The 21094-nt window shown below is 42.0% G+C and overlaps 1 protein-coding gene across 2 annotated transcripts in view; it reads right to left on the reverse strand.

The window, feature by feature from the left end:
* The window catches only part of LOC306871941 (vitamin D-binding protein-like), a 28786-nt gene extending 12698 nt beyond the window's left edge, over positions 1–16088 (reverse strand). For both annotated transcript variants that reach the window (XR_013784385.1, XM_079420214.1), the window contains exons 1-5: positions 15952–16088; positions 15571–15640; positions 10446–10578; positions 5716–5927; positions 2063–2195 (exon numbers count right to left, since the gene is read on the reverse strand). Coding sequence is in view for 1 of the 2 variants with exons in the window: in XM_079420214.1 (XP_079276340.1) it covers positions 2063–2195; positions 5716–5927; positions 10446–10578; positions 15571–15640; positions 15952–16015 (612 nt within the window). In the remaining variant the exon portion in view is untranslated. The remainder of the gene's footprint in view (positions 1–2062; positions 2196–5715; positions 5928–10445; positions 10579–15570; positions 15641–15951) is intronic.
* Positions 16089–21094: the final 5006 nt, after the last annotated feature.

A 21094-nucleotide genomic window follows, 5' to 3' on the forward strand; every position in this document is an offset into this window, starting at 1 on the left:
TCAAAACATAGGGGTAGAAATCACCTTTTCTGTGTTATCATGTTTGGTTCAGGAGATATGACACAAAATACATAATTTAGTTATTGCGGAAAGTAAAATGGTCGCCATGGCAACCATGAGGTGTTTTTGCAATGACTCCATTTCTGAAAATGTTTAGGGCCGCAAACTATACCAAGTGTACAAAGTTTCATGCTTTTATAAAAAAAGTGAACATTATTTTTACCATTATTTTCATTATATCACATGTACTAATAACAAGTCGCAACATGATGAAAAGAACCCTTTCCTATGGGCAACAGATAATCCACTTCCTCAGGGAAATGAAATCTGTTAAATTCAAGCGTAGCATGCTGATATGAGCATACGTTACATCGGGGCAGTGCTAAGCGCTATTGGCCAGTAAATTGGCATGATGGTATAAAGGCTTCAGACATTCCTCACACCCAAGGTCTTCCCATAGAGACTGATATTGCAGTTGAAGTGAACCTATGAAAGAGAATGTTGGTTTTCGCGAGACTCACACGTCCAACGGCATCCATCAGAAAGGCATTCTCTCATGAACGAGCGTACGACAGTTAGCAGAAGTTACACAAAACTGTTCATATTGTTTTAAATATGGATATCTTTTTTTTTTGGTGATGCGTGTTTTAATATGGATGGATGCGCTTTATTTGACTACTTTTGGACTGTTGAACAGACATACTGTCCATTATAATGCTTGGAAGAGCAAGAAATGTTTTTTTTTACATAACTCCAATTGGATTTGTCTGAAAGAAGAAAGTCATATACACCTAGGATGCCTTGAGGGTGAGTAAAACATGGACTAATTTTCATTTTTGGGTGAAAATTTTAACATACTAATGCCTACATACACAAATACCCACCAATGAGATATTGTACAGCAGTACAGAAAGCCAGCATCTTACACTGCGTATCAAAAACACAATATGCTGGTTGGTTTAGAAGGGATAGCCTAAGTATCCTGATTAACAACTCAGAGTCACAGGTTAAAGTGTTTAATCAAAATTTTTAAACTGAAAGAGCCACATTTGTTTAGTTGAAATTTGCTGCAGTCCAGAGTCTCAACGGAAAAAAAAAGAAGCAGAATAATGTTTTCTTGATTAGACATTAATATTTTACTTTCCCTTGGGCCATTTTATAGTATAGTGTTTTTACTCAGTATTAGCACTAAACTAAAGCTATCAGAAATTATATGAACACAATGTAAGCATTTATATTCTGACATTCATAAGCATGTAACAAAAGAGAACTTGTCTGAACCAATTTCATTTATTGTTAATGCTCTAAGACATATTAAATGTATTCTCTCTGCACCTAGACAGGGGAGGTTGTTAAACTTGTCTTACAGTTGGTAGAAAACTGCAACAGGCATATCTGGCCATATTCATTCAAACTGTTATAAAAATGGTCTGGTTCTACGATTTCAGGCTTCTGATCTGAGCTTGAGTTGATGCGGTGTATTTTCTATTTATTTAGAAGTTTATTTCTTCCCTAGGTATAAGAGGTTGCATGTTTAAACCTTGCTCAACACACAATTTTTGTGAATAAATGAAATTTCATATAATGACATATTTTAGAAATGGTAGCAGTGGTAGAGTTAATCACAGATGTCAGATTTTCTGGGGGTTTGAAGTGAAAGACAGGTGACTGTCTATCTCCCGTACATAACAATGACTATAGTGCTATTCAAGCAGACATTGCATTTTTCATGTCTGAGCCATTTCTAGACCCCACAACAGAATATATGTAATTTGCTTTTCACGTAACCCTTTGACCACCATTCCTTGTCATTTCAGTGCCAGTTACTTCGGTCGTGACATCTAATAATAACATAGTCCTGTGAGATGTCTTACCTGAATAACAACTATTATGGTTTGAATGATATGCAGCGTCTTACTGTGTGTGGGCATGTGATTGCAAACGACAAAGTGCTAAAATATAATCAGCATTAAATACATTCACCCAACATCACCCTCTCACTGGGGTTGTGCCACCTCAGGGTTTCCAAAGAGAGTAATCAGAGATGTATGGTTCACACTACCTCTTGGAGGAAACATGAGATTTTGATAGCAGGGCGGCAACATCTCTCTGCCATTCTCACATGGTTCTGAGTAGCATTAAGAACAAAGCCTGCTGGGATGTTTCTGTGCCTCCGGGCAAACTCATACACATACCTAAGGGGAAAGAAAATAATAATAAATGACGTCAACACAGTAAATTAAAGCCAAGACATGAGTCATAAAGGGCATGGCACATTCTGTTCCCCTAATAGTGACTTCTAATGAGAAATAAAGTGTTGCTTTGTTTTATTTCTATGAAAACAGCACATAATCCTCATGTTTACGCATGGATGGGTGTGTGCTGTCACCAAAAGATTTTATTATAGAATGCTGTTGTCATTATGCTCCCAAGGCTTATTTTCGAACATGGCTACACCAATTTAGCTTCATTATGCAGATCTTTGTTGGGAAGATGTAAGAAAAGAAGCGAGAGATGTATGAACTAAAAGGGATTCAGTCATGAGGTCTGTTTTTCTGTAAGCAAAACACACATAATTACATGTTATATAAAAGCGATTACCATCCATGTGCCAAAGGACTTAAACTTCTAAACATTTAAATTTTATATTTTAAAATGATAAATGATGACTATTACATATACAAAATATATACTATGGCTATTGATAAATCCTTAATCAGCCAGTTACTATAAGGGAAAAAAATAATAATTCTATATGTAAGAAATATATATATATATATATATATATATAAAGCTGTTAATAAAAGCGGATTGTATGTATTACAAGAAAACACTATTTTAGTCTTTGATTAAATCTTTAATTCAAAGTATACTGGCCATTCTTTTGTAATTTACTTGCAATTTCTGAGTAAAGATTCAGTGAATTTTCAGGGTTTATGGATTTATATATTTGTATTTTTTTCTTATGCAGTCAAACAAACCAACAAAAAACTAAAAAATATCAAATAAAATGTATACAGTATATGTCGATAGGAAGCTATTAGGGAGTCTAATTTAAAAGACTATATTGAAGGGGCACTTTAAACTGACTAATGGGGCTTTGGGGGTACATGTTTTGCTCATTTTGTTCAACTCGACAAAGCACGTTTTGATGTATAGAATAATCTGGTATACAGAAATCTGCTTTAGTGCATCAACAAAAGGTACTTATCTCCCCTCACTACTAATGCACACACAATCAGAGGAAACAATGGCCAAAAAAGCAATTAGCACTTTGATAGAGGTGGCAATATCTTATTTATTTATTTATTTTAAGCCCTTCTAAGTGCCATTAAAGTCCAAAATAAAATGCTGTATTATTACTTAAATTGGCTTTAAATAGAAGTTCTGACCAAGAGGCCTCCCCTGAGGCAAACCAGACCAACAAGCAATTATCACTTCCACCACACTATTAAGCTCAAATGTGTTTTATAGGCAAAAAAAGGGGGGGAGGGGGGCGGGGGGTTACCAAAGCATGTACAACAAATAAGGTAATATTGTCTCTAGTTTCAAGGATAAATTACAGTCAAACATGATGGTATTCATTTTAAAATTAACTCCCAGTAGAGCAATGGAGAAAGAGGACACTTGACATTCTGAAATTGTTTTAAATTAGGTTATTACAGCTTACAAACATATTAGAAACTTACTAAAGCATCAAAGAAATGACAGCTTTATGAACTGCTCTTGTGGAATCAGTATTGGGGATTCATGCAGGACATTTGATGCCACTGAATGGAAACTTCATTGTGTAAACTTATAGCTCTCAGTTGTCTATGTTGATCTGTGTCTGTCGGTGCAGTGTAATGGCCTTAAGATAAGCCTATAGATTCTGAAAAGTGTTTAATATCCAAAATGTGGCACTCAATGGTAAAATGGTGAAGAAAACATCTATGAAAGAGATTAAGACTAAAGATTAGAAATGACTGGCAGACAAAAAAGTTGTCAAAAAAATGTATACACATTCATATTTACATGAATATGAATATTTACATATCTACAAGAAAACAGTGGATGAATAAGGAAAGCTTTGGTTTCTTGAAGCAATGTTCTCCAGTCTTCAGAGTCAGTAGCAGTCTTTTTAAAGTCAAGTCAAGTCACCCTTATTTATATAGCGCTTTTAGCAATACAGATTGTGTCAAAGCACTTACAGTATCAAATTGGAGGATAGAGTGTCAGTAATGTATAATAATAAGATTAAACACTCAATTTTCAGCTAAAGGCGTTTCATTATTGAATTCAGAGATGTCATCGTCTAGCTCAGTTTAGTTGAAATAGTATCTGTGAAATCAAATTGATGATAATCGCTAAAAAATCAAGTGTCCCCAACTGAGCAAGCCAGAGGCGACAGTGGCAAGGAACCAAAACTCCCTCTGTGACAGAATGGAGAAAAAACTTTGGGAGAAACCAGGCTCAGTCAGGGGGCCAGTTCTCCTCTGGCCAGAATATTATTGTTTATTTGTTTAATTATTGATTTATTTAAAATTTTAAATGTATAAATGTATTGTATTTCTATTTTTATATCTTTAATAAAATAAAGTCTTTTTTATCAGTGTGACACTGACAAAGGTATGTTATCATAATTCATTAGACTGACATGGAAAATTTCCTTCACTAATTATGCTATACCTGGAAGAACAGTTTTGAAAAAATCATGACTATTCAAAGAAACTAAATAGCCAGTGATTTTTCTGAGGTAATGTAATTGGTATACATCATTCAAATGAATGCGTTCAGAAGGAAATGCTGAATGTGCAGGTCCAAGTTGTGAGAGATGCTTTTCTACCACTGTGACGTATTTTTACTCAGAGAATATATTCTAATACTCTTTTACAGCTGCAAATCGAGAGAAAAAAAAAAGCAAAAAAGTGTTAAAGTTGCAATATGCAATTGTCTTCAGAAACATTTTTTGTTATGCTGGTTGAAAGTCTCTTCACATCCTGATAGCAATTATTAAGTTAAGTGGTCTAAATGTATTTAAATTTTCTGTGGAAGGCGTAGCACCAAGAAATGCTCATCGTCTTTCCAACCTGCCTGTCAACATATGTATTTGCATACCTCTGCGCACCCTGTTCGCGCAGACAGGAAACGTCATCAGCGCTTTACATACACTATGCAGACAGAGCGAGAATGGCAAACAAACATCAACAACTTGACCCTTTATAGTACCGTTAGTAAAAGTACTACAATACAAGGAAGGATCCTGGTATTGTACTAATTTTAGTAATGGTATTATAAAGCTTTCTCACCGGTGAATGACATGATGTATTGTAGTAATGTTGTCTCTGGTCGTCTGATCTGTTCGTGTTAATGTGTTCAGGTGGCTTGGCTTTGGACGGCGATTTGTTGGGAGGGAGAGTCGTTCACTTTCAGTGCTATCAGGCTAAAATTAGCATTTTCCAAGATCTCCTACTGCACCTTTAAGTCGAAACTAGTTAGGAGGAATAATTAGTACTTTTAAACTACATCAAAGTTATTTCAAAAAGGCTAGATAGAGCCTTTCCAAATTAGAGGATTTCTGAAGACTGGGTAGTAGCAATGTATTTATGCTAAAGAAAATGAGAAAGTAACCAGGGGTGAGCGACAATGTTACATTGATTTCTTCTGTTTTTATTTTCACTAATAAGCCTGAAGCATTGTTGCCTTAATAATGACTCCTAATGGGACAAATCTCACCTGACAGCATAATCCTTCTCGTCTTTAGTGAACTCGGTGCAGACCTCTTCATTTGTGGGCTCCAGTAGAGAAGGCAGCTCATCTGCAGAGTACCGTAGTGAGGCCAGACAAAGTTTCCTCTCTTGACCCTGAAGTGTGCAGCACTGCTCAATGCCTGGGTGTTTAGGGAATGGAGAGTCCTTTCCGCACGACTTCTCAGAGATCTCTGTAGCCTTGGAAAGAGATTGCTACATAAATAAAAAGCAAGCGACAACACAAAAGCAAAGAAAAAACAAACACCACACTAAAGAACTGACTATATGAACAATTTTTGTCTATAATTAAATGTGTTTCATTACAAATCCATTTATCATGTTTTCTGACATGATTTTAGTTTTTAATTTATTTAGTAGTTTTGCATGTGCAAAAGCCTTCATGGTCCTTTAATGGCATTGAGACAACCGATTACATCATAATGGCTATCATATGAGCTGTGAAACTTACGTCTGCAGTGTCTGAAGCCTATTGAAACAGTCTTTTGCAAATGCAAATGCAACCAGCAAGTTGAGGCAGATAAGGACATTCTGCTCAAGTAATTATTTTTTAATGACATGAATGTAAGCCATCCCCAGGGAAAGACAATGATACAATGAATGAAGCAGCGAGTGCTGTGTGCTGTGCACCCACACTAACTAACACGCACTGTAATTAATTTGCATTGAAGTGTGCCAAGGATTGGGCCTGGAACTGACAACGGGAACTTTTCCGGAGTTGAGCTGGAGTTGCCTCCAGTCAGGATACATGTTATTATCTCCATGCACAAATTAAAGGAGAGTTTTATTTGTATTTTCAGCGTAAGAGGCTTTCTTTGAAAATAAAGCCTGCATCTAAGCAACAGTATACCACAGAATGTAAATGCATTCTCCAAACCACTTATCCTCTGTAGGATCATGGGTATGAGTAAGGAACATTCCAGTGTATTACTGTTTTTATGAAAACATGTCCTAACATATCTGGCACCAAGACATTAACAGCAGATGTTGTGAAGTGGTGCCTCCATGTATCAGATTTGTTGGTCTAGCACATCCCACGGAGCTCAGCTGGATTGAAATCTGTGGAATTAGGATGCCAAGAGAACACCTTGAACTCTTTGTCATGTTCCTAAAACCATTCATGAACAATTTTAGCAGTGTGGCAGGGTGCATTATCTAGCTGAAAGAGGCCACTGCAATCAGGGAACATTACTGCCATGAAGGGGTGTATGTGGTCTGCAACAATATTTAGGTGATACATAACATCCACATTCAATGCCAGGATCCAAGGTTTCTCAGAAGAATATTGTCCAGAGCAGAACAGTGCCTCCACCGACCTGTCTTTTCCCCATTGTATCCTGCTCCTCAGGTAAATAACATACACAAACCCTGCCATCCATCAGATCTAAAAGAAAACATGACTCATCGTCTGACCAAATTCTTCCATTGATCCTTTTGGTGGTGGACAGGGTTCATCATGGGCACTCTGGCCAGTCTGTGGCTACAAACTGATCATGACCAGCATTTTGAGCTATAGTAGTTCTTCTATCTATCTATCTATCGGATCAGACAGGCTAGCCTTTGCATCCAACATGCATCAGTGAGCCTTGGGCACCCGTGACCCTGATGCCAGTTCACTGGTTGTCCTTCCTTTCGCCACTTTTTGTAGGTACTAAGCACCATAAAATTGTATACATTTTATATTTTGTAGTTTTTTTTGTTATGTGTATTTTATTATTCTTTTTCAAATAATTAATATCTGTTGAGTTTTGTATTTTCTCACCTTTGTTGATGATGGTTTCCAGTTTCACCATTCCAAGTGAGTGGCCTTTTGCCACTTCTTGATTTATAGGATATTGGAGATAAAGGACAAGAATCAAAAGGCACAAGTGGGGGGAATTAGATTGGGAATTGTCACAAGGCAGATTTAAACTCATATAACCCGTACAAGTACCAATCTCAGTATGTCAGAGCATGTGTGCTAAAAACTGTGCAACTGCTCACATTCAAGCATGCTTTTATACCAGCTAGAATTTATTTTTTCTCATAATTTTTTCCTTTAATGAAAACAGAATGGCTAAATCACAAACCCCAAATAATGGCTAAATTGCCTCTCTCTCTCTCCGATTGAGGGTCATATCAGTCTTACATGAATTGACAGCCACTGCAAAGGTCTGGCTAACACACCACTGATGTACTTCTACAGAACGAAAAGAAGTTTGATGACAGGAACATGTGAAAATGTAATGAAATGTGCTTAGCTGTAGTTGATAATGAAGTCTGAGCCTGAGAGATTTAGCAAGATGAGATTTTTACAGTCGGGCATAATAAAAAGCACAACCTGTCTATGAGAAGACCATCAAGGGTGAAAGACTTCTGAAAAGATGGTCTGTGTGAGTTAGGGATGTAATTAAGTTAACTACCTCCAGAACTTCTACAGTATTAGAATGTGAGCATGAGTCTATGAGGTATGTTGTGCTACATCTAGCATATTATTCTGCTCTAGTTCTGCTTAATGTTCATGCCTCAGAAAGCACAGACTGGAAGTAACTGATACAGAGTGTATAAACTTAACATATCCATATACTGTCCACCCTTCAGTTAAAATACTTTTGCATATTCATGAGGTTAGTAAAATTGATTGGGTAATAAAGCTCAACACCTGATTTATTAAGTGCTTGTCCATCCATGCACGTCATCCACTTTGTCTGTTTTAAGTCTCCAGATGCACAGGCAAATAACTGCAGTTAACATGTTTCCTGTCACTTTTTCTTCCAGACGCAGGAACTAAATACAGTGGTATTAAAGTTTTTTGACTGTTCAAAATTAATATTTAATAAAGTCAGCACTGTTAATTTAATTTTTCCTTTTGGGGGACTCCATTCTGAAGACATTTGTCATGTGACCGATCACTCATCAGCAGCAGGCAAAATACAAGGCCAATTTCACGCCTTTCAGACTTTTCAAAAAATAAATCTGTCACTGGTAAACCATTTACTATAATGTAATGAAATATTGTTATTTATGTTGCTTGAAAAAATAATTAGTCAGAATACGTTTTTTTGGTAGTAGTGAAAAATGCTTTTGACCATCATAACTAGTTACAGCATCTACCAGCATAAGGAGGTGATTCTAGTCAAATAATTCCTCAGCCCCTTTGTATTTCCTGCAGGTTTTTATTAAAAGTGGTGCTAACCCTCTTTCCAAATGACAAAGGTTCTGTTTATACACTATTTTGCCAAAAGTATTCGGAAACCCCCTTCTAATGAACAGGTTTGACTACTACAACAGATTTCCATGAAAAAAACTAAACTTGGCTCAAGGTCTGCATTTAAAGTCACACCAGAGGTGTTCAGTTGGGATTAGGACTCGGCTTTCTGCAGACCAGTCAAGTTCTTCCACACTGACTTCCACCTTATACACAGAGGCATTGTCATGTTAGAATAGAAAAGGCTCCTGTCCAAACTGTTGCTATAAAATTAGAAGCACACAATTCCCTAGAAAATCATTATATGCTTAAACGTTAAGATTTGTACTCATAGATATTACTAATGTAGGCACACCTGTTCATTAGAAGGAGGCGTCCCAATACTTTTGGCAATATAGTGTATGTGATCTTAACCCAGGGTTAACAAAATGATGATAACCCATTGTTAAGTTGAGAAGTCTACTCTTGTGTGTTTTTATAGTGAATAGATTTGTATTCGAATAACTGTACCCTGAAACCTGGAATTCAATTATTTAAAAGACTATTGTATAAAGGTATGTATAAAGGCCTAGTGTAGGCCAATTTTTTGTTTTGAATGTCCAAATTGGGGTATAGGATGTGGATATTTCAGATAAATGTTCATATTATATGGTTGCATTTGCAAGTTCATCATAGGGCTGGGCGATATGAGCAAAAATTTATATCTCTGCATTTTTTGCCTGATTTGCGGTACACGGTATATATATCTGTATTTTCTAAGCTTTTGTATTTGGATTAAACAAATAAACAAATAATGTGAATGTAACCATAGGCATATATTATGTTTAAAAGAGCAAAAAGTAACATGCGTGTGGCGGCGCTCGTTCAATAAAGTCTGTGAAGTTTAGCGGAGAATCTCAAGCAGAAGGCTCATGCACTTATGACAGAAAAATGGAAATATTTCCATGGCTTTCTAACATTTACAAATGAAGAATATACCTGTGAAATGTAATTTATGCATTTAGGAAAACAGCACATCTCAAACACATTAAACAGAGTCTCAATCAGCAGCACACGCAACCTTTCTGTCAGAGCCGAAAGGTTTTTAGTTTCTTTAAACTGAAACTATAACTATAGGCTTCTATATCTTACAAGTTTTTTTTTTTTTAAAGCCCTTCATATAAAGTTTGTCACGTGTTTAGAACAAATTGTACTTTCTCCACAGTAGCTCAGTCTGTGTCCTCCACTGTTTTTAGATGCGCTCATTTTCAAACTATTGTACAATATATCGATATAAACAGTATTGCCTCATATCGTATCGCTTAAAGAATATCGATATATTGTACAAACTCGATATACCGCCCAGCCCTAGTTCATCAAAGTGTAAGCGGTTGTGTAACACAGGTACATACTATCAATATCGATTGACACACTCCTGAATCTACTTGTAATTAAATTGCAATTTTTTTTTTTTTTTACAGGTATTGGCAAATATTGTATCACCTGGAATGCCATAGAGATCAACCACTTACTCCTTTATCATAGCAGTCAGGACTGGCATCATCTTTGCAGCATTTTACTGCAAGCTTGGTCATTTCATCCGCCACACAGCTGACCTCCTGGAATGTGCCATTCGGGAACTTTTGACTGTAGAGGACAGTGACCCTGCAGGAGGATCAAAGGTGAAAATAGGTTCCCCGAAAATTGAAATCCGAAATTTGCAATTGAAAATTGCATCCGAAAACGCTTAGGGAACCCCTTCAGCGTGACCGTGCTCTGAATCATCTGTACAATCAGTCCAATGGAAGGGCGAGGCGTCATGGGCGGGTGACGTCACGACCAGGAAGCTTTAAAAGCATGTGAGGTGGAGCCGGCTTCAGCCTTCTGTCATTCAGCAAGCGCTCTGTGTGTCTGTCAGTCCGCTATTTGTTTTGTGAGTCTTATTTGGTGTTGTTTGTCAAAATAAAGCACTATGTCCAAGGCCACAAGTAAATCAAAGCATAAGGGCGATCTCGGATCACGCTTCAAGCTGTTAGGATACACACAGTTTGTGCGTGGTCTGCCTGGGTGCGAGGCATGCGGAGTCGGCTCTCGAGGGAGCACTCATGCACTCATGGGGCTCGCAGGGGAAGCCTGCGGTGCGGTTCTTCCCCCTTTGAGTGAGAGCTCGCTGTTGCAGCGTGCGTTGCCGAGGCGACCGCGTGCATTACGTCATTCTCATTCTTACTATGAATCCTTTTCATAACAGACCGTGTTCACTCGTCTGGTTGTCTTTCTGCATTTAATTTTTGAGGAATTAAATGATGTATTTCATCTCCAAATCCGAGACCATGGTCCTCAGCCGGAAAAGGGTGGAGTGCTCACTCCGGGTCAGGGATGAGATCCTTCCCCAAGTGGAGGAGTTTAAGTATCTCGGGGTCTTGTTCACGAGTGAGGGAAGGATGGAGCGGGAGATTGACAGACGGATTGGTGCGGCGTCAGCAGTGATGCGGGCGCTGCATCGATCTGTCGCGGTGAAGAAAGAGCTGAGCCGAAAGGCTAGGCTCTCGATTTACTGGTCGATCTACGTTCCCACGCTCACCTATGGTCACGAGCTGTGGGTAGTGACCGAAAGAATGAGATCGCAGATACAAGCGGCCGAAATTAGTTTCCTCCTTAGGGTGGCTGGACTCTCCCTTAGAGATGGGGTGAGAAGTTCAGTCATCCGAGAGGAGTTCAGAGTAGAGCCGCTGCTCCTCCGCATCAAGAGGAGCCAGATGAGGTGGCTCGGGCATCTGGCTAGGATGCCTCCTGGACGCCTCCCTGGGGAGGTGTTCCGGGCATGTCCCACCGGGAAGAGACTTCGGGGAAGACCCAGGACACGTTGGAGAGACTATGTCTCTCGGCTGGCCTGGGAACGCCTTGGGAGCCCCCTGGAAGAGCTGGACGAAGTGGTCAGAGAGAGGGAAGTCTGGGTTTCCCTGCTTAGGCTGTTGCCCCCGCGACCCGATTCCGGATAAGCGGGAGATACTGGATGGATGGATGGATTTCATCTAACTAGGAGAAGTTAGATGTGCATACATGTATACACATACATATATGTGTATATAGGAGCCTCTTGGGACTTTTCTAGAGTGAGAGCACGATGCTTTACCTTCTTCCTCTGAGAAGGTTGAGGTGATCAGCAGGGGCTGCTGGGCGGAGCAGCCCCAACCGTGTTCCAGCTCCTCATTTAGGGAGCATCTCTTCTCGTACTCCCGATAATATTGGAGTCAGAGTCGCGCTCCCGGGCCAAAGGCTTCTAGCAGAAGGCGGATCTGCGGATTGTCATTCTCGCTGGATAGTCTTTGGCTAAAACGTCCTGCTGCCTATGACACAGGACTTCTGAGGGCCGGCCCCTCTGGGGAAGAGCGGCGTACATCACATTACATGGTGCCCGTCTCTCCTCAGTGCCCTCGGGAGATCGGTCTGCCAACCCTGCCAGTGTTCCAGGGTGTAGCGGTCTCCAGCGAGAACTTCTCTCAGTTACTTCCGCCCGAAAACGAAGAAGTTCATCTGAAGTTCAAGATGCTCACAATCAAACATGTCGTGTCTCAAATCAGGTCCGAGCACTGGTTTGTCACAATAGATCTAAAAGACACGTACTTCCATTTCTCCATCCTTCCCAGTCACAGGAAGTTCCTGAGGTTTGCTTCCGGGGGCAAAGCTTTCCCTTTGGCCTAGCACTCTCACCCCATACTTTGACGAAGTGTGTGGATGTGGCACTGGCCCCGATGCGGCTTCAGGGCATCCGCATACTGAATTATATCGACGATTGGTTGATCCTAGCTCAATCAGAGCAAACGGCGGCTCGACATCGAGATGTCGTTCTCGCCCACATGAAAAACCTGGGGTTAAGACTAAACGCCAAGAAAAGTGTGCTTTCTCCATTACAGAGGACCACTTATCTGGGCGTGGTGTGGGATTCGACCACGATGCAGGCACGTCTGTCCCCTGCTCGTATCGATTCGATCCTCACAGTCAAGAGAGTGAAAGAAGGCCAGTCACTCACTGTCAAGCAGTTTTAGAGACTGCTGGGTCTGAGGGTAGCTGCATCCAATGTGATACCTTTTGGCCTGCTGTACATGAGACCCCTACAGTGGTGGCTCAAGACCAAGGGGTTCTCCCCGAGGGGAAAACTATTCCGCATTTTCAAGGTCACGAGACGATGCATACGTGCCTAAGACATGTGGAGGAAACCTTGGTTCTTGTCCCAGGGCCCGGTGTTGGGAGCTCCTTGTCACTGTGTAACACTAGCGACGGACGCGTCCCTCACCGGTTGGGGTGCGGTCATGAGTGGCCATCCTACCCGCTGTCTGTGGAGTGGCCGCCATCTGACATGGCATATCAATTGGCTGGAGATGCTGGCCTTGTTTCGAGCACTCAAACACTTCCTCCCAGACCTAAGAGATCACCACGTGTTGGTGCGCACCGACAGCATGTCGGTGGTCTCGTACATAAACCGCCAAGGAGGTCTGCGGTCGCGACCCTTGTACAAGCTGGTGCACCAGATCCTTGTGTGTTCCCAGGGCAAACTCCTCTCATTAAGAGTAGTGCACATTCCTGGGCATCTCAGTGTGGGAGCAGACGTTCTGTCGAGACAGGGGCCGAGGCCCGGGGAATGGATGCTTCACCCTGAGGTGGTGAAGCAGATACGGAGAGTTTTTGGCCAGGCTCAGGTGGATCTGTTTGCGACTATAGAGTCAGCTCAATGTCCCCTCTGGTTCTCTCTGACTCCTCCAGCTCCTCTGGGACTGGATGCTATGGTGCAGACTTGGCCAAGGCTTCGTCTGTACGCTTTTCCCCCTATCGCTCTGCTCCCGGGAGTTCTGGCAAGAGTGTGCCGGGACGAGGTCAGTCTACTACTGGTAGCGCCGTTCTGGCCGGGCCGAGTATGGTTCTCGAACCTGATTTCTCTTCTCGACGGCACTCCATGGGAGATTCCCGTCAGGAGAGATCTCCTCTCACAGGCGGGGGGCACTATCGTGCACCCTCGCCCGGAGCTGTGGAAGCTGTGGGTGTGGCCACTGAGGGGGCACAGCTTATAGCTTCCGGTCTCTCAACCGAGGTTGTCGAGACCATCCTCCAACCCAGAGCTCCCTCTACGAGGAAACTGTACGCCCTGAAGTGGACACTCTTCACTTCATGGTGCGGAGACCGCCAGCTCAACCCAGTTAACTGCCCGATTGGTACAGTTCTGGAGTTTCTGCAGGCCCGTCTCTTCGCAGGGTTAACCCACTCCACCATTAAGGTGTATGTGGCGGCCATTGTGGCCTGCCATGTTCCTGTCAGTGGTCAGTCAGTGGGTAGACACCCCCTAGTTACAAGTTTCCTCCGTGGTGCGCTGAGGCTGAGGCCGCCGGTATGTTCTATGGTACTAGAGGCTCTTTGCGAGGCTCCCTTTGAGCCCATTGAGGAGATATCTGTCAGACTCCTCACCATTAAGACTGCCTTCCTTCTGGCTATTTCCTCTCTAAAGAGAGTTGGTGATCTACAGGCCCTTTCAGTGGCCCCTGTCTATCTTGACTTTGCGCCCGGTATGGCCAAAGTTTTTCTCTACCTCCAAGCGGGGTATGTACCTAAAGTTCCCTCTGTGATGCCACAGCCCGTCGTACTTCAGGCCTTCTGTCCTCCTCCCTTCAGGGAGCCTGACCAGCAGAAGCTTAATTGTATGTGTCCAGTGCGAGTACATCCACAGAGCTGCCCTGTGGGGAAAGGCGGACCAACTGCTAGTGTGCTATGGTCCTCCTAAGAGGGGTCTTCCTGCTACTAAGCAGACCCTCAGTAGGTGGATAGTGGATGCTATTAATATTGCCTATGAGTCCTCTCAGCTCCCCTCGCCGATGGGACTCAGAGCTCACTCAACCCGAGGTGTGGCGGTCTCCAAGGCCTTCCTAGCAGGTGTGTCTATGCAGGACATCTGCAACGCTGCTGGGTGGTCCACGCCCCTCACTTTTGTAAGGTTCTATGACCTCGACATGCGAGCCGCTCCGGGCTCTTCTATTCTCTCGTCCTAGTACACATTGGGCAGGGACTTGTCAGTCTGGCGGTGTGGGTATCTCGTTCCCTAAGCGTTTTCGGACACAGCTCGAGTTCCTGAAGGGGAACGTCTCAGGTCACGCATGTAACCATGGTTCCCCGAAGGGAACGTGACACTGCGTCTCGAGGCCATACCTCCGGCATCCCTGTCAGCACTTGCTTCATTCCTAGAAGCTGAAGCCGGCTCCACCTCACGTGCTTTTAAAGCTTCCTGGTCGTGACATCACCCGCCCGTGACGCCTCACCCTTCCATTGGACTGATTGTACAGATGATTCAGAGCACGGTCACGCTGAAGGCGTTCCCTAAGCGTCTTTGGATGCAGCGTCTCGTTCCCTTCGGGGAACCATGGTTAAACTGAGACCTTATGCAAGCATGTTCAGAGAATCTCTTCTAATTACATCAGAAATTCAGGGCTATTGTGTGGACAAAAAGTGAAAACAGTGAAAAATGCAATGCAAAATGAACAGGAATTTACATATTTTAAAAACTTTTAACATAAAACTTGAGACCCAAATATTTATAATTTATATCCATGAACTATGGTTGAGACTTAGAACCATGTAAATCCTCAGGGAAAAGAAACTAAACTTTATACTTGCATTTCTTTGAACTTCTCGATTCCAGTAGCTTTGAGCTCTTGGCAAACATTTTCCTTGGCATAGTTCTTGCCTGTAGAGATACAAAAAATATTATAAAGAATAATTGCATAAGCATAAGCACAAAATAAATACATTAGTCAACATAGCTGTAATTTCTGATAGATTTTCTTTCATAGTGCATTTATTTATCACCTCTCCGCCTGTTTCACAACAGATATTACATTATTTCAACTGTTATTCTGTTAAACTTTAATCTAACATTAATAACAAATCATCTATATTAAAGAAACAATACTGAATCTGGCTGAATCCTTCCTTTTACCACAGTGGAAACACAGCCTGTATAATACCATGAAATTCAATAAAGTCTGTTTTTCCTACCTTTGTCAGCCAGCAAAGCTGGGACTAGTAAAGCAGAAATGAAAATGAGAGCTGTGTTCCTCATATTTTACCCCAGGTTATAATGCGATTACAAGATGAGTTCAAATTAGGAACTGCTTCTGTATTGCAGTTTTACAAGAGACAAAAGTGTGCATGGTCAAAAATTAACCAGCAAAAACAGACAGTTATGTAAATGTTTAAATGTAAACAAGACTCCGGCTTTAGACCCCATGACACGGCTTGACAGCTGGTCACTAAAACTAAAACTTTCTGAGCATTGATTCAAGCTTACAATGACTTACAAGAACAGCTTAGTGAACATTTTAAAGGTTATACTCCGAACCTCACATGAGAATATTAAAGTTTATCTAGAAATAGGTTAGATCTGACTTTAGATTTGAGCCTGGCATTAAGGAGTGGGCTAAAAGGCTCTTGGAAAAAAGATGCATTAGCTTTTTACTTTGATATTCAAGAAAGCTTTTCATTCTTATCACAGGAAAGGTTAGCAGTTATCAAAGGATGCTTTGATATCTTGTTCCAGCTGAAAGTGCACTTCAAAGTTTTAGGGAAAAGGAAACAAGGGGACTCAATGTATTATAGACCTATGGGTTAGCTGGTGTACTTTAATAATACCACAATGCCAAATTCAAGAAATTCAAGAAATTCAAAATTTAGGTGTAGTACATAACCATGCACAATAATGAAAAACTTTGACATTAAATTAAAGAAAACCTGTAGTGGGTCAGTATATATACAAGCCTTTGACCTGTAGTGGATGAAAACAACTGACTGACTGCTGGCATACTACTAATATTGCCCTCTTGAACTCCTTTCTGGCATGAGAAAAAATACACAGCATGTTAATTACATCAATTCTGATAAACTTATAGATTCCAGCAGCTGGAACCTAAAAAGAGCAAACAAACCTTGAATATGAGTTGTAAAAATACAACTTGTTTGCGTACATTCACCTTCTAGATCACCTGGAAGAGTAAATATACAGTCCGCTGTCATAAGGGTGATTTTGAAGAGGAGCTTAAACAAACCCCAGCTACATATTTTAAGGCAAAACAGTCCAAACAATTAATGAATGTGATATCTAAAAAAAAAATAATAATTCTCATACACTGTTTATTTATATTATAACCCAGTTTAGGCTGTTTTTGACTCTCCTTTATTTTTATAAAGTAGTTTTGATTTTTGTGCCATTATGTGTCATTTTTCAATGAAGTCTGTGTGACTGAGATTTCATGCATGCAGAGAATATAAGCATGCATCGGACACATGGTCCATGCAATTTAATAGTATAAAAGCGGGAATACATTTTCCTTGAGCTTTTAGGATAAAACACTAACACAGCAAAATAGGATTGGTTTAAAAATAACACAAACACGATACAGGATAATCTTTCCAGTGCTTTTAACTAAGGCTTTTGCTGCCCAAGTCTTGAAGGAAGCATAACGAATGCTAAGAAATAATCAGTACATTCAATTCTAAAGCCAAAAACTGTACTGTAATTGTGCATACAAGAGCATAATTCATGATTTTTACTTTTCAAAAAAAGAAAGTTTGTTTCCATTGACAAGATGTACCTTTATTTATAGGGCCAATTGGATAATTTTATTTAGCATCTTCTGCAGATATTTAATTTTCATGATTCTCTACACTTACCCAAGATATTTTTAAATTTCCTCTCCATCTTTTTCAAACAGAATGATCCTTTTGGCAGACCATTTCAATTTTACTCAGATGACTCCAAATAACTACGTGCTGCTAACTATTGAAGATCCATTTCTTTGTAACTATGGCTGCAGATTATAGGCTGCACCATGGACAGGGTTGAATCAATAGTAGCCTATTGATCAACAATTCCAATCCCAGACTTGTTATGGTCCAATAATCCAAAAGGTAGAGGTACATTATTAGTTCATCTTGTTTGCAGCAGTGTTATGAAATCTGTTTCTTTTGTCACACGCCGTTCACATTCTCAAAATAAAATGAAATAAATGTTTCAGTCAAAGTAACCAATGAAGTCTGTTTTGGCTGAGAGTCTGTTCTACTTTTGAATCATCCGTCATTACCACGCCACCATTTACCAGACTTTAATAGGCCAATGGAGTTTTGGAGCTTCTAAAACTGGTTCACAATACAGGCAGAACACATTGATTTTTAAGTTCCCGTATCAAAAGCTACTCTAGAGGCTGCGCTGAAAGCGCTATTGGGAACATATTTTGTTCGACCGGTTGTTGAAGCACGTCTGTCAAACACGCCAAACTTTGGCTTATATAACCTCGGTTAGGTGACGTCACTCAATCACGAACACCTGGAGGTTATAAATAGATGTGACGCGGAAACATCCTCAGGTCTTTTGTCTTCAAGGACCGCATTGTGTGTGCGTGTGCGTGCAAGCACGCTTAAGGAGAAAAAGAAAAAAAGTAAAGCAGGAAGCGAGTAGATAGAAAATATATATATATATATATATATATATATATATATATATATATATATATATATATATATATAACTACTCATTATGGCAGATCAGGAGAGGAGATGTTTACCTCCTTGTCAGATGCAGCTTTCTGACGAAGATCTCCATGCTCTCTGCTTTGAGTGTTTGGGGAAAGAACACGCGATCATCGGGCTCAAGGGCGAGTGCGAGCACTACGATCTCCTTTCGAAAGTGCTTTGCGCGCGCCTCGCCTTCTTTAGAAGCTCGTGGGGATTGCGTGTTGATCTGGCTGAGGCGCGTGAGACTGACTTGCCCCTTTCTCTCACGCTCTCGCCGGATCATGAAGTCCTCGCGTCCGTTTCTCAAGCGCGCTCCAGCGTTTCTTCTGAACGGGCCGAGGAGACGTAATCTCTTGCTTCTGCTGAGGTGAAAGTATTTAAGTGGAATAAACCGTATTCGTCCCGTGTTTTTGTGCCATCGACGTCGATCTACTCGACTATCGTTGATGCAAAGGCACGGGGCTATATGATGATGCTCCAGATTGAAGAGACGCTCACGGGCTATATCTCTCCTGGGAGCTCATCATCACTAAAGAAATCAACTCTCCCCCACCAAGTCATGCAGAGTAACATCTTCACTGGTGGGGGAAGCCTTTCAAGCAACGGGTCACACTATGGCAGTCTTGCAGGCATACCAGGCTGACCTGCTGAAAGATTTGAGCACAGCTGATGAAGAGGCGTTTTTAGAACTTCGCCGGGCCACAGATTTGTCTCTCCGTGTGACAAAGCAGACGGCCCGTGCCATCGGCCGTTCTATGGCTGCCATGGTTTCCACGGAGAGACATCTGTGGCTCAACCTCACGGGCATCAGGGACAAAGACCGCGCTTTCCTCCTTGATGCCCCCATCTCGCCTTCCGGCCTATTTCTAGGTTCCGGGAGGCAAAACGCTATGAGGAGGCATTTGTGAGGTTTCTTCCCCGCAGTGCTCAAGAGTCGGAACCGTCGGCCACCCGGTCCCGACCAGGTCCAGTTCCTTTGAGGTGTGAGTCACAAAAAGAGAGTGTGGCGAGCCGAGCACCCCCTTGTAGAGACTGGGGTGCGGCTCGCCACGCTTCACAGTCCGCCTCAAAGAGACCGGACCTGAGGAGCATCATCTCCTCCATGAAAAAGTCCTGAGGCTTGCGCGCCCAGGACTACGGGGGTGTGCCCCCCCGGGAGGGGCGCGAAAAGTTCCAACAGAGAATAAAGACTCCTTCCTGGCACCCTCAGGAGGCCGTTGTTCAATCTCCATCGCCACTGGTGTTTCGGGGAGCAGCGGTCTCCAACGAAATGTTACGTGTTCGGTTGCTTCCTGCCACGTTTCAGGACACCGCACATCTAATATCCCCCCCATCAAAGCAAAGTGTCAAAACTAGTGCCCCTTTCAGAGAAGCTGGCAGCGTGGAAGCTACTGCCAAATATCTCTCCGTGGATAGAAAGGACTGTAAAGAAAGGCTACAGGATTCAGTTTGCCTATAGGCCTCCGCGTCTCAACGGTGTGGTCTCCACTTCCGTGAAACCGGAACGAGTGTATTTGTTGACACAGGAATTGCAAGCTCTGCTGGACAAAGGGGCCATAGAACATGTTCCCCTGCCAGACAGAGAGTCAGGCTATTACAGCCGGTATTTTCTGGTTCCCAAGAAAGATGGGGGGTTGCGTCCAATTTTAGATCTTCGCGGGTTGAACCTCTACCTCAGAACTTACAAGTTCAAAATGTTGACAATCAAGTTGATTGTGTCTCAACTCCAATCGGGGGATTGGTTCGTGACAATCAATCTCAAGGACGCATATTTTCACGTAGAAATATTGCCACAACACAGGAAGTTCCTGAGGTTCGCTTTTGGGGGCGAAGCTTACCAGTATCGGGTTCTTCCATTCGGCCTAGCTTTGTCACCCAGCACGTACACGAAATGCATGGATGCAGCACTGGCTCCTCTGCGACTCCAGGGCATCCGCATTTTAAATTGTAAGCGTGACTGGACGTCCTTTCAGACAAAATTTTGACCTGAGGATGTTTCCGGGTCACATCTATTTATAACCTCCAGGTGTTCGTGATCGAGTGACATCACCTAACCGAGGTTATATAAGCCAAAGTTTGGCGTGTTTGACACACGTGCTTCAACAACCGGTTCAAAATATGTTCCCAATAGTGCTTTCAGTGCAGCATCTCGTTCCCCGCTTTTTCAGGGAACAGGGTTACAGTCAATTAATGAAGTGTTATGACTTGTTATGAAGTGCTTTGAGCAACTGGTCCTGGCACACCTCAAGAAATGCCTCCCACCCACACTGGACCCACACCAATTTGCCTATCGAAGCAATAGGAGCACTGAGGATGCAGTATGCACAGTACTGCACTCGGTACTCACACACTTGGATAACAACAACAACACATATGTACAGATGTTGTTTGTTGATTTCAGCTCAGCATTCAACACCGTCATTCCCTCCAAGCTGACCACTAAACTTGGAGACTTGGCTGTTAACACCTCCCTCTGCAGCTGGATTATGGACTTTCTGACCAACAGGCCTCAGCATGTTAGGTCAGGCCACACCTGCTCCACCACCATCACACTCAACACCGGCGTACCACAGGGCTGTGTGCTGAGCCCATTTCTCTACTCCCTCTACACCCATGACTGCAGGCCTGTGCA

The sequence above is a fragment of the Barbus barbus genome (assembly GCF_936440315.1).
Source record: "Barbus barbus genome assembly, chromosome: 6".
Lineage (NCBI taxonomy): Eukaryota > Metazoa > Chordata > Actinopteri > Cypriniformes > Cyprinidae > Barbus > Barbus barbus.